The following is a 13,867-nucleotide window of genomic DNA, read 5'->3' as shown; positions in this document are numbered from 1 at the left end:
CATAAAGCCAGCGCAGACTTAGTGAAGATAAGATCATAGCAGGAAAAAGGATGTGACTGAGTTTTCTCTCCTGCCCTCCCTCCCATGCACATACTCACCCCCTTTTTGTATCTTTCCGTAGGGTGATCTGCGTCGCATGTGGTCTGAACCATTCCACTCCAAGTCCAGCAGCTCACGTTTCTTGGAGGTATGATGGAACAGATGGAAAGTGACCGGAACTTCTACCTGTCCTTTTTTTGGCTCACAGCTTGGTTGTCTGTCCCCGAGGCTTGGCTGGTACTCGGGAGAATTACCTGTTTGTGGAACTTGCACCAGTGGACTTGCTGTATCAAAAGAAGGAAAGAGCGACCGTGTGGGGGGCTTTTCCCCTTCCCTCCCTAGTTGGAACTGGAGACAGTTTGCATCGGCAGCCACCTTCCTTCCCTTCTTCCTTCCCCTCCATCTGTTTACGGATTAGTGCCAGATCATCGGATGTTTCTGTGGGGAGGAGGAGACAGACTTTCTCGTGAAAATGGCGCAGAGTCGTTGAACTTGGGAACACTACAAGAAAAAATGGCCGCTGCACTTGGAGTTTCTTGGAAAGCCCCGCAAGTACTTTGGAACCAGTTTTTCTGTTGGACTCCAGTTTCAGAGAGGACTTGAGACAGAAGTTCTTCTGTCGCTATAATCTTTTTTTCTTTTGAATTTATTAAATATTTTCTGTGGTGTGAGGTGACTTCTTAAATCCACAGACATTGAGTGACTTCTTGCAGTACACAATATAAAGACTTTGTTGTAACTAGTTACATTTTCACCCACATGTCATGTTGCAGTGAAAAAGGGCACGTCTTTTATACACACATGCGTGCACGTGCACACACACACATGCATACATACACGCACACACATGCATGCATATATGTGTGTGTGTGTGTGTGTGTGTGTATATATATATATACACACACACACACACATATATATATATATATGCGCGCATATGCAAAGGAGAACCCTGCTAGGATCATGCTTTGTAGCTGACAGGGGCTTGCTGTAATTTTTAGCATGTAGAGCAGTTTACTATGGCTTTCTTGTATATGGATCTGCAAATATGCTGCTGTCTCTTCTCCCCACCCCACCCCCAGCTCCATGAGTGAAGCTTCAGTTTAAAAAAAAGTGTATTTTGTACTGCGTGTACTCCTGGATTTTAGGGGATTATTTGATTTTCAATCAATGTAGCAAACCCTAGGGGAGGGAGAAAGCTGAAGCCCTTTATCTCCTGCCCCCTTTTTGTTTGTGGGTTTGTTTTTACAACAAACATTGCAGGTTTTTAGTAGCTCCCTTCTTGACCTAATGCATGTATTATAGCAACCGTTGTCTTTGTGTGTTCTGATCATAGTAATGTATGACTTGTAAATACATTTTTTCTATTTTCTATTTTTTGTAAAAAAAATTTGCATTGTTTTATTAGTGTGCTGTATTCCCCCCCCCAATTCCATGACATTTAAAAGAGAGGGGGGGGAGGGAGGAGGAATGGAGGGGAGGAGGAAGGGAGGGAGGGAAGGAGAAAATCCTATCCTCTGCTGTTGTGGTTGGTCAAAGTTTGTGATGACTGCTTTGTACCTGGGATTCTCTTAAAATGTGGACTTTTATAACCACATTGTCCTGGTTATGTTATTTTAACTCTGAAAGATCAGCTGTTTCAAAGGTTCCTAGGATGATCTCCTATTTCTGTTGAAGTGAAAGTTTCCTTTTTGCAAAGTGCTTTAAAGGCTTGTGCCTGCGGAATTCTGAGGCGGAAATGGGATGCCTTTAATTCAGCCTTGCTTTTTGGGATCTGGTGGTGGGCCTGCAGTCCTGCCAGATTGCTCATTCCCTGAAATATCGTATTTCCTCCTCCTCCTTCTTCCTTGCTACTTCCCAAGTGCTTTGGGGAGGTGTGGGGTGGGGCTGTTGCCTGCTTGTCCTGCTTGTCAGCTTCCCAGAAGCACCTGGCTCTCCACTTCGGGAGAGAGGATGCCAGATTGCCCCCTTTGTCTGATTCAGCAGGGCTCCTCGTATGTTTTGTGCATTACAAGCTGCTTTGAGGAGCGATACAGGACAAGGAGATATTAAATCATTATGGAAACCCACCTATTTTATTTATTTATTTCGTACACTTTTATCCCACCTTTCTTCCATCCTGGAACTGAAGGGCAATTACATGGAGCTCCCAGGCTGCCTTCCCACTGACAGGCACTGACCAGACCCAGACTTGCCCAGCTTCAGCAAGGTGACTGCACGAGGTGCCCTCAGATCGTGCCCTAATCAGACAGCCCCTCAGAAGAAAAAGCTGAAATGTTGGTCACATTTTTTCTTTTTGTTAAAAAACAATAATAATGGAGCGTTAAACCTGTGTACTATTAGCTAAAGAACTTTCGCTTAGGCCTGGTTGGCCAGTTTAAACTGATTTTGCTAACATCTGCACAGATTTTTCCATAACATTTCTCACTACATTAACTCAGGCTCAAGTCTGGTTTATCCTGAAATGTCCTCCTCTTGCACTTTCTTGCTCATCCATCTTATGGACACAATATTTTAATGTATTTTTGTCATCAGGCATGCAGAGAAATCCCATTTGAACAGTTCACAATACCAAGCTCTGTTGGAAAGGAATTAACAGTGCAGTTAATTCTTATGTTCAGTTGGTAGGGCAGGAGTTAACTTGCCAAAAGTAGGGCTCCTGTCAGAAGTTTCAGAGGGGTGCAGTATGGTGCATTTATGTGTGTGACACAGTCATGAAGAGCCATTCAGTTTAGCCACCTGCAAAGATGTAAGGTTTTTATTAAGGGAAGAAAACTTCACAGTTCTGTGTGATATGTAACCATCTCCTGGATGGACACACCTAGTGTTGTATGCTACATCTTCACTTAATTTGCATGATTTATTCTAATATTTTCTTGCTTTGCATAACCTACGCATCCCAAAGTCAACACAATGTGGATCTTTTCCCCCAGCAAGAGCCGCCAGGCAGTGGAGGGAGGCCCAGTGCTCTTGGGTTGATACCACCCAGTGAAACACAATAGGGGTCTGCACCAACTACAAGATTCAGGTTGGACCTGATTCAGGAAGCAGCCCGATTCGACTCGGACCAATTTGGTGGGCATCCAATTCAACTCTGGTTTAATCCTAAGCAAGATTCAGAAAACTGAAGCTTTGTGCCTCCATTGACTAGCATGTGAAATCCACAGTGGTTATAAGGTTATTGCGCTTTGTCAGAATTGGATGAAATTTGCAGGCTGGGCAGCTACTTATGAGAGATTATGCCTGGGAAATTTGAGACAAATATGTGCAGGGGCTTTTGTGCTAACTGCCTTTGAAGTTTGGCTTTTAAATAAAGGGAACTCTTGATAACTTTTATTTCTTGGCAGAATTGGGTGACATTTGCAGGCATAGTGGCCTCTTCTGAGGGATGTATTTCGGGTGAATAAATGCAGTGGGGTTGTGCAAGAGCAGCCTTTACCAGTGTCCCAGAAAAGGATGTCCTTATCTCCCTACATCTTTTGTGGGGAATTGTTGTGAACATGGCATACAGCATAGAGTCAAGAAACCCGCAAAATTTCAGAAGGATCGGATAGGTGCAGTGTTTTTGTGTGGAAGGGGAGTTTTCAAATTTTGGGGGGAGAGGGGTGTGATTCCCTTCTACTTCCTGCCCTCCAGGGGTGGTTGTTGTTTTTGGCAATTTGTATGAAAATGGCATACGGCATTGAGGTATCCCTAGGTAAGAAACCTGCAACATTTCAGAGGGATAGGTAAAAAGGGGTAAGGACTTCTGCAGAAGGAGAAGCAGATTAAGGCTTTTTTTGTTTTCTGCTCAATTGCCACCAGAGTCACAGAAAGTGCAACAGAATGAGTGGATGACAGATGTGAAGCATAAAGTGGCAGGAAGACAGTGCCTCTTTCCTTCAAACAACCAATCCACCTGGATCCTCTAACCCAGCCTTCCTCAATGGGGTGCCTCCCAGTGTTTTGGACTACCACTCCTAGCAGCCCCATCCACCGTGGCCACCAGTCAGGGATGATGTGAGTCATAGTCCAAACCATCTGGATGTTGCAGTGTTGAGGAAGCCTGCTCTAGCAGCTTTTATTTTTTTTAATTAAAGTACTGTACAGTGCACACAGAAAACATGAAACTATTTCACCATGGCTGCAGACCTCGTGCCCCTCTGGGAAGGAGGTCAGTGTCGTTGTCGGCAGTGGCCATACCCAACAGTTCTCTCCTCCCCCACCCCCCAGGCATCCATTGTTTGTAGCAGGCAGGAGCTGTACTTTGGGGCAGACAGAGCCGCTTCCCCCAGTTCTGAGGCGGCAGCTGCTGCTGCTGCTGCTGCTGCTACGAGTGGAAGCCAAACCCCATCCAGTCCAAGGAGGGCTCTTTTTATGGAGGCGGTGACGGGAAGCCATCATGGGACCGAACCCCCTGTAGTTGTAGCTCCATGGGTGGAAGAGGCAGGAGAGGGCAGCCTGCTAGACATGGGGATTCCTGAGGAGCTGTCCGGTGTGCTGGAGCTGCTGCTGACATAGGAGGCAGAAGAGACGTTCCCAGTCAAGAGGCAGCATCTTCAGTGGCTCTGGAGAGGAGACGGGGCCCCAGAGCCACCAGCTGCTCCCTCCAGTGTCCCACTGCTCCTCTATGGCGCTGGAGGACACCCAGAGTTTAGACCCTCGTTCTGGGTTGCCGACAGACACAGAGCATGGTTTGGGATGGCTCTGAAGTGGCAGCACGTCCCAGCTGTGCCACTTGCCTGCACTACAGGAAGTAACTGAGCAGGGGGAGCAATCCCGGCACGATGAACAAGTCTGCTCCTGTGCTTGCAGCGGCAGCCTGCCCTGCTAGCGAGGAGTTGGGTGGCAAGGGCCAGGCAAAGCCTCTGGATTCCCGTCTCGGCCTCCCCTGAACCTGAGGCTTTGGGCTGGCCCAATGGAGAATGTGGGGTGGAGGGAGCACGAGGCCTTGAGATGGTGGCTTCCGGGCCCACCACAGCCCACCGACCACATTGGGGAAAGGTGTTCGCATTGGGCCATCAGCCATTCAGCCGAGAGTCCATCAGGTTCATGTGCGCGATGGAGCTCGTAGTCCCGTTTTACACGCCACTGTTGTGTACTGCCTTCAGCGGACCATGGTGCTTTGCAGGTGGCGCACAACGTCTGTAACAGGCAGCTTGGGAGAGAGCGCTGGCTCAGCTGTGCTAAGGCAGAGCCGCCCATGGTGCCCTTGACTTCTGATATTTGGAGCAGCCAGGGTGGAGCATGCTGCATCACAGTGCACTGGTGGGAAGAGCCTGTGGGGGCAGGAGCCAGCACTGATGGGGCCCCGAAGGCAGCAGGAATCAAGGCAGCTCACCCATGGCTGTATGGTGGCTGATGTGGGAGGAGAACATACCAACCACAATGCAAGAGGCTGGGTTTGTAAGCATCGGCTGCATTGCTCACAATTTCCACCTCTTCGTGAGGGATGCTCTCGGTTTGGGGCAGAATGCTGCTGCACCCCCTTGAGCCCCACCTGCAGGCTATTCCACCGTAGCTTCAAGAGTAATCAGCTGCTGTGGGGAAAGCGGAGTTGGGCCTCCTGCAGTGCCTGATGGCTCAGGGAGCAGGGACAAGGCGGCGCTTCGCGTGCCTGATGCTGCGGCACTTGGCATAGCAAAGGAGAGCTGTGCACGAGCTGGCGAGGGGCGAGGGCTGGACGTGCGAGGGCTGCTGTCCAGGCGTCTGTGGGACTCCCTATCACAGCTACTGGGGGTCTTGCAGCCCTCCAGGGAGGCCACTGAAACCCTCGCCTCCAGCACTGCCCTTCTCAGGTGATCCATGTCAAGTGTCTAGGGAGACACATGGTTGACTTTGGTGATCCCCTGACAGGCGGCCATTTCAAAGGAGAGGTGCATGGGGTGGTCCAAGAACTCTGGTCCAATATAACACAACGTTTGGCACTGCTGTGCCAGGAAAGGGTGTATATGTTGGCTTTCATGTGCAACCGGAGGGTCAAGGGCAGTTTTGCAGCTCCAACACCACCATGAGGTGGCCAACCATGTTGGTGGTGAAGGTGAGAGAGGCCCAGGCATGAGGCAGGGGATGGGGGAGCAGGAGCAGGGAGAGGGGGACACCCCTTCCCACAGCAGTAGCGGCAGCTCTGTCCACCAATCCAGACCCCCCCGAGGGCCGCACAGAGGGGATGGGGGCGGGGCTTTGAGGGCAGCGGCTAGGCAGAGAGGGAACAAGCAAACCAGCCACCAGGCTAATTCCCACGCAACGGTGTCCCAGTACCTGGCGGAATCTGTGGAGGAGCATTGGTGCACTCCCGCCAGTACTGGGCAGCCTCCTACCAGTTGCGCCCAGGCCGCCCAAGAGCTGCTCTTGCGCCCACCAACCAGCAGCCCAAGCGGAGGGTGTTTTCGATGGTAGGTGACACCGTTACCCCCATCACAGCTGCTTGGATGCAGACCTGGTGGAGCAGCTGCTGCTCACAAAAGTGAACCTTCCACTCCTTGGCTTCCCCACCCTGAGCACCTCCGAGTGAATGCCACTCTTCCCCTGCCGCAGCCTCCTCTCGCTGCCCTGGCATCATCGGCTGTTCCTTCAGTGCTTAGAGGCTGCTCTTGCTCCTGCACCGGTGCTGCCCTCTCAAGTGCAGGAACAGGCGGGGAAACGGACGGGTTGAAATAAGGAAGGGTGGTGAAGATGAGGGGCGGGCTGGGCTGGAATCAAATGATACTGTACACAAAACTCCTCCCTCCCTCTAACAGTGGGTCACTGCACAATATTATGTTACAGCAGTGTGTGTGTGTAAAATAAAATTATTTGCACACAGCGCCCATAGAGTAAAAAATTAAAACTGCTGAGACCTGTACCCACCACAAAGGAAAACTCAGCAAGACAAAAGAACCGCGAAGTATAATTAAGACTATCACGTGACCTGCAGACTCCTCCCGCCACACTACACCTGGGATTAACTAGTCTGGACTTGCAGACAATGTGGCTTCACCATCTAGTCACCCCTTTCCCCCTCCCCATTCCCCCCCCTCATATTTTATAACTTCTTCCCTGAAAAAAAGGTGTGGGATCCCAATGGGAAGTGAGTGGTAAGGAGATGCTGCTGCTGATATACCAACGTTCTCAAGAGGAAAAGACAGACTAGGCTTACACAACCAAAGAACAGAAAGAAAAAAAACGAGGTAAGGCTCAGGGGATGTGAATTCAGTTCATAAGTGGAATGGAAAAGGAATGTTTACGAGTGGTAAACTAGAATGAGGATGATTGATTTAAGAATGAGGATTGAAGGATTAAAAAAAAAATCAGGAAGGTGCACAAGCCAGTAACTCTTTCACTTTAGTGCTCTTCAAATGTTTCTGCTCAGAATTAGGCACAATTAGACAAGAGTAGAGAGCAGCCCTGAGCAAAGGGTTTTACAGGACTCAAAATCCCTCCCCCACAAGCACATTGATTGGAGAGTTCCTGGTATTTTTGTTTGCAGACATACTGTCTGAATTTCTGAACTCCACTGAAGTTCAGAACCAAAGCACTGAACCAAAGGTCTGGGACCATCCTGCTTCAGTTCAGGTAGTTTCTGGGGGAATTCTGCATTGCCTTGGGGAGTCTCGGAATCTCTCCAAAGTAGTCTGATTTGACTTCGGATTCAGCTGAATTTGGTGCACATCCCTAAAAGGTAACTGCTACTTTGCTGATGTGGCAGGACAAAGGAGCATTGAAGCCTCTGCTAGATGGCTGTGCTTTTCCTGGACACCGTTCCTGCATTTGCACACCATTATCTGCAATAATGCGGGCTAGCATTTTGTACTTGTTAAATGAAAGGCTCTTATTTTTAATCCTTCAGGGATGAACATCATGTCAGATTCACCTTCATGTTATCAGCCTGATTGATGGTATAATTTAATTGCTACTTGTTTTATATCAAATTACTTTTGATCCTATAAGAAAGTTATACTTTTCCAGTGAATTTAGAACTGATGTAACATGCCAGTGTTTTCAACAATTGTGCATACTGTGGAACCATAAAGGCCCCGAGAGTATAGTAATTTGTTTCTCTCTCCTGCTCCATTTTTCTCTCAGCTGCAGCGTGCAAAACTCTGGAGGCCGGAGAGTGGCATGCAGGAGGTACATCTGACCACTCTGGGCAGAAACAACGTTTATGACCCATGTTGAAGGCATTAGAAGCTGATGAAAAGGTAACTCCTTGCTGCAGTCTGCCAATGTTCAATTATATAAATGTATTTTTATTTATTTTACTACATTTATATTGTGTCTTTCCACCTTAGGCATGTTTTTAAATTGTGCCTAAAAAACCCAGCTGTTTCAAAGTGGATCATATAGTGGAATATGACCCAGTTATTGTACAATAATTAATGTCCTGACATCTTGCCAAGTACCTATTAATTTGCTGCCTGTAGTTCTAATTTTACTTTTCTAAAACCCCAACTATGTGGAAATTATATATAATTGAGGTATTGACTCTCAGTGCCTGGTTTCCTCGGAATCCTTTTTTTAATGCTTTGGAATACTTGATCTCTCTGTACATGTCATAGGCGGGTAAGGGAGAGGCAAAATACACAGTGAATTCTCACTGGGCTGTGTTGACATATAAAATAATAGCTTTGACTCCCTACTTAAAAGTGTTAGCATTTTCTGCTTTGACTCTGCCCTGTAGGAGGAAGCAATTTTACAATACATGTTCTCCAACTTGTAACTTTGAGCACCTGTTGTAAAGGGAATAGAACTGAAGTGTACATTTATGATCACTTAGAATAACCCCCTCCCCTTCATGGATCACTGCCTTGTTGTGGCGAAGGGGCTTGCGTAACTCAGTGAAGCCATAAGCTATGCCGTGCAGGGCCACCCAAGATGGACAGGTCATGGCAGAGAGTTCTGACAAAATGTGGTCCACTGGAGAAGGAAATGGCAACCCACTCCAGTATTCTTGCCAAGAAAACCCCATGGAACGTATCACAAGGCTAAAAGATATGACGCCAGAAGATGAGCCCCTCAGGTCGGAAGGTGTCCAATATACTACTGGGGAAGAGCAGAGGGTATTTCCAAGTAGTGCCAGAAAGAGTGAAGCGGCTGGGCCAAAGCCAAAAGGACACTCAGCTGTGGATGTGTCTGGTGGTGAAAAGAAAATCCGATGCTGTAAAGAACAATATTGTTTAGGAACCTGGAATGTCAGATCAATGAATCAAGGTAAGCTGGAGGTGGTCAAACATGAGATGGCAAGATTGAACATCGACATCTTGGGAATCAGCGAACTAAAATGGACAGGCATGGGCGAATTTAATTCAGGTGACCATCATATCTACTATTGTGGCCAAGAATCCCTTAGATGAAATGGAGTAGCACTCAGTCAACAAAAGGGAGGGAAAAGCAGTACCGGGGTACAATCTTAGAAATGATAGAATGATCTCAGTACAAATCCAAGGCAAACCATTCAACATCACAGTAATTCAAGTCTATGCCCCAACCACTGAAGCCGAAGAAGCTGAGGTTGATCGGTTCTATGAAGACCTCCAACACCTTCTAGAACTAACACCAAAAAAAGATGTCCTCTTCATCATAGGGGACTGGAATGCTAAAGTAGGAAGTCAAGAAATCACTGGGATAACAGGCAAGCATGGCCTTGGTGTACAAAATGAAGCAGGACAAAAGCTAATAGAGTTTTGCCAAGAGAACACGCTGATTATAGCAAACAATCTTTTCCAACAGCACAAGAGGCGACTCTACACATGGACATCACCAGATGGTCAATATTGAAATCAGATTGATTATGTCCTTTGCAGCCAAAGATGGAGAAGCTCCATACAGTCAGTAAAAACAAGACCTGGAGCTGACTGTGGCTCAGATCATGAGCTGCTTCTTGCAAAATTTCGGCTGAAATTGAAGAACGTCGGGAAAACCACTCAACCATTCAGGTATGACCTAAATCATATCCCTTATGAATATACAGTGGAGGTGAGGAATAGATTTCAGGGATTAGACATGATAGACAGAGTGCCTGAGGAACTATGGACGGAGGTCCGTAACATTGTTCAGGAGGCAGCGACGAAATCCATCCCAAAGAAAAAGAAATGCAAGAAAGCCAAGTGGCTGTCTGATGAGGCTTTACAAGTAGCTGAGGAAAGAAGGGAAGCAAAAAGCAAGGGAGAAAGGGGAAGATATATCCAACTGAATGCAGAGTTCCAGAGAATAGCAAGGAGAGACAAGAAGGCCTTCTTAAATGAACAATGCAAGGAAATCGAGGAAAACAACAGAATGGGAAAGACTAGAGATCTCTTCAAGAAAATTGGAGATCTCAAGGGAACGTTTTGTGCAAAGACGGGCATGATAAAGGACAAAGAAGGCAGGGACCTCACAGAAGCAGATGAGATTAAGAAGAGGTGGAAAGAATACAAAGAAGAACTATACAGGAAAGATCTTAATGTCCTTGATAGCCATGATAGTAATGTCCTTGATAGCCATGATAGTGCGGTCACTGAACTTGAGCCGGACATCCTCGAGAGTGAAGTCAAGCGGGCCTTAGGAAGCATTAGTAACAACAAAGCTAGCGGAGATGACAGTATTCCAGCTGAGCTATTTAAAATCCTAAAAGATGATGCTGTTAAAATTTGTTCCAACAAATTTGGAACACTCAGCAATGGCCGCAAGACTGGAAAAGGTCAGTTTACATTCCAATTCCAAAGAAGGGCAACGCCAAAGAGTGTTCAAACTACCGCACAATTGCGCTCATTTCACATGCCAGCAAGGTGATGCTCAAAATCCTACAAGCTAGGCTTCAGCAGTATGCGAACCGAGAACTACCAGAAGTACAAGCTGGGTTTCGAAGAGGCAGAGGAACTAGAGATCAAATCGCCAACATTCGCTGCATCATGGAGAAAGCAAGAGAATTCCAGAAAAACGACTATTTCTGCTTCATTGACTACGCTAAAGCCTTTGATTGTGTGGATCACAACAAACTGTGGCAAATTCTTAAAGTGATGGGAGTACCAGACCACCTTACCTGTCTCCTGAGAAACCTGTACGAAGGTCAAGAAGCAACAGTAAGAACCGGACATGGAACAACCGAGTGGTTCAAAATTGGGAAACGACAAGGCTGCATATTGTCACCCTGCTTATTTAACTTATATGCAGAGTACATCATGAGAAATGCCGGGTTGGATGAATCAGAGGTCGGAATTAAGAATTAACAACCTCCGATGTGCAGACGATACCACCCAAATGGCAGAAAGCGAAGAAGATCTCAAGAGCCTCTTGTTGAGGGTGAAAGAGGAGAATGCAAAAGCTGGTTTGAAACTCAACATTAAAAAAACTAAGATCATGGCATCTGGCCCCATCACTTCCTGGCATATAGAAGGGGAAGAAATGGAAGCAGTGACAGATTTTACTTTCTTGGGCTCCAAGATCACCGCAGACGGTGACTGTAGCCATGAAATTAAAAGACGCTTGCTCCTTGGGAGGAAAGCTATGGCAAACCTAGACAGCATAGTAAGAAGCAGAGACATCACCTTGCCGACAAAGGTCCGTCTAATCAAAGCTATGGTTTTCCCAGTAGTAATGTATGGCTGTGAGAGCTGGACTATAAGGAAGGCTGAGCGCTGAAGAATTGATGCTTTCGAACTGTGGTGCTGGAGAAGACTCTTACGAGTCCCCTGGACTGCAAGGAGGTCAAATCAGTCCATCCTAAAGGAAATCAACCCTGAGTGCTCATTGGAAGGACAGATACTGAAGCTGAAGCTCAAATATTTTGGCCACCTAATGCGAAGAGAAAACTCTCTGGAAAAGACCCTGATGCTGGGAAAGACTGAAGGCAAAAGGAGAAGGGGACGGCAGAGGATGAGATGGCTAGATAGCATCACCGATGCAATGAATATGAACTTGAGCACGCTCCGGGAGAGTGCGCAGGACAGGAAGGCCTGGTGTGCTATGGTCCATGGGGTTACGAAGAGTCGGACACGACTGAACGACTGAACAACAACAACAACAAGCATAACCCCCAGCAGGTTTAACTGAATGAACAAGCCCTGTAAGTCTGATCCTGATATTAATAATCATTGATATTTTGCTTGTGTCCAAAACCCTTCACATTCTCTCATCCTAACAGTCCTGTAAGGTAAGGCAGTATTATCCCAAAATGGCAGATGGAGGGTTTTTTGGAGGTGCTGATCCTCACTTGCTCTGTGCAGTCTTCACCTCTTGCTCAGATAGCCTGGAATTGAAGCAGCAGAGCAGACCAATGCCATGGGCCACATGAAATTGGGCCGTGGATACCCCATCACTGCCTTAAAGTAACTCAGTGAGGTCATGGCTGGTAGAGCTGAACTGGGGGCTTCCTGGTTCACAGGCTTCTTGTAGCCACTTTGCTATACTAGTTGTCATTACACGACCCGCCATGAACATTTTTCTAGGACCTCTGTTGTCTTTGCAAGGCCGGTCTTCTCCCTGTAGAAGTGTTGGCTCTTGAGTACAAACTAGGGCCTCTGTACCTCTTTCTAATCCTACTGTTTGTGCAGTAGGATTAGGCCAACAGGTGCCGCCCAGCTCCAGCTGATGACTACGCCCTATTGCACTGTGTTGACTAGTTCATTTAGCAGTCCTGTCCTTTTCCTGAAGCCTTTTGCTTCCTTCACTGGCATATCCAGTGGGAATTCAGTGCCTACTGTGGTTGAAATGGCCTGGACTAAAAACCTAACCCCAGGCCGTGCCCTCAGCTCGTGTGCACTGCTTCTCCCCCGTCCCAGCAGACAGCTTAGAACCTCGAACTGTGTTGCTTTGCATCTTTCCTTCTTGTGACTACTTAGAAAGCCACTTTTGCTGGCTGCCTCTTGCGTTATGATCTCTGCTTTTTAAACAGGCACCAGGTAGCCTATTGAGAAGTAGTGAAAAAGGCGCCCTCACATCAAAATGCTCAGCCCCACTCCTTCCCAAAAGCGACAGGTGGCCCTGCCCCACCCCAGCCTGGATGTCCCACCTCTAGAAGTCCTGCCCCAGCATTTTGGTCCCAGCACAACCGCCAGATACCGCTGGTGCAAGAAGCACAAAGAGCAAACCACTTTAGCCCCACGTTCTGCTATGCAGAGGTATACTGCTTCTGCTGATGGAAGTTCGGTTAATAGCTACAGCCAATCATCATCATGCGTATACCATATGATATTGTAGTAACTGTTACTCTAGTCTTTGCAGTGGAGGCGAGGCAACCATGAGCAGGGGTGTGCGTACGTGCCATTTTTTACAGTTCTTAGAAATCGGGGCGAGGAGATGGAATTTGCTTTGTGTTTGAGGGCAGATAGGTGGCTTGGTTCTCAACCTCTTGAGGCGGAAGGGTTCAAATCTCCTTGGCAACTAGAGAACAGCTGTTGGCTGAGAAAGCTTTGCCAAAGTGCATAAACATCCTAATTGCTCTTCACACTCTCAATCGTCTTTGATGGGATGTAGGGGTGGCAGCTTTTCTAGTGTCTGTACAATCACAGCTCCTGAAATTAACACCCCCTTCCGCCAACAGGCATTGTAGAGACATTGCTCACATAAACCTCTGGGGACCTGCTCCTCTTGCAGTGGTATTAGCAGAAACCAGACTGTGAAAGGAACATTAATAAAGGTTTCTTATTTCAGGGGTGGGCAGAAGGTAGATTGGGATTTACTGGTAGATCTCTGGCAAGGATTTCCAACTTCCACTTGTTTCACAATAACACCACCAAAATGACTCCTTCTGCAGCACGCTGCCAAAATCATAGAATAGCAGGGTTGGAAGGGGCCTACAAGGCCATCGAGTCCAACCCGCTGCTCAATGTGGGAATCCAAGCCAGAGCATCCCTGACAGGCGGCTGTCCAGCCTCATCTTGAACGCCTCCAG

General features: G+C 47.4%; 1 protein-coding gene across 3 annotated transcripts in view; it reads left to right on the top strand.

Annotated features, from left to right (window-relative positions):
- SPPL3 (signal peptide peptidase like 3) overlaps nt 1-1,631 on the top strand; it is a 70,331-nt gene extending 68,700 nt beyond the window's left edge. For 2 of the 3 annotated variants that reach the window (XM_084819894.1, XM_084819895.1), the window contains exon 11: nt 122-1,631. In XM_084819894.1, coding sequence (XP_084676020.1) covers nt 122-193 — 72 coding nt within the window. In that variant the 3' untranslated portion in view covers nt 194-1,631. The remainder of the gene's footprint in view (nt 1-121) is intronic. The other variant, XR_014785748.1, reaches the window with a different exon arrangement.
- The last annotated feature ends 12,236 nt before the right edge of the window (nt 1,632-13,867 follow it).

Source organism: Heloderma suspectum, chromosome 13 (assembly GCF_057233095.1).
Source record: "Heloderma suspectum isolate Gila_16-S chromosome 13, 16-S_ref, whole genome shotgun sequence".
NCBI classification, from domain to species: Eukaryota; Metazoa; Chordata; class Lepidosauria; order Squamata; family Helodermatidae; genus Heloderma; species Heloderma suspectum.
The sequence above is the reverse complement of the archived record's forward strand: the minus strand, read 5'-3'. Positions and strand labels throughout refer to the sequence as shown.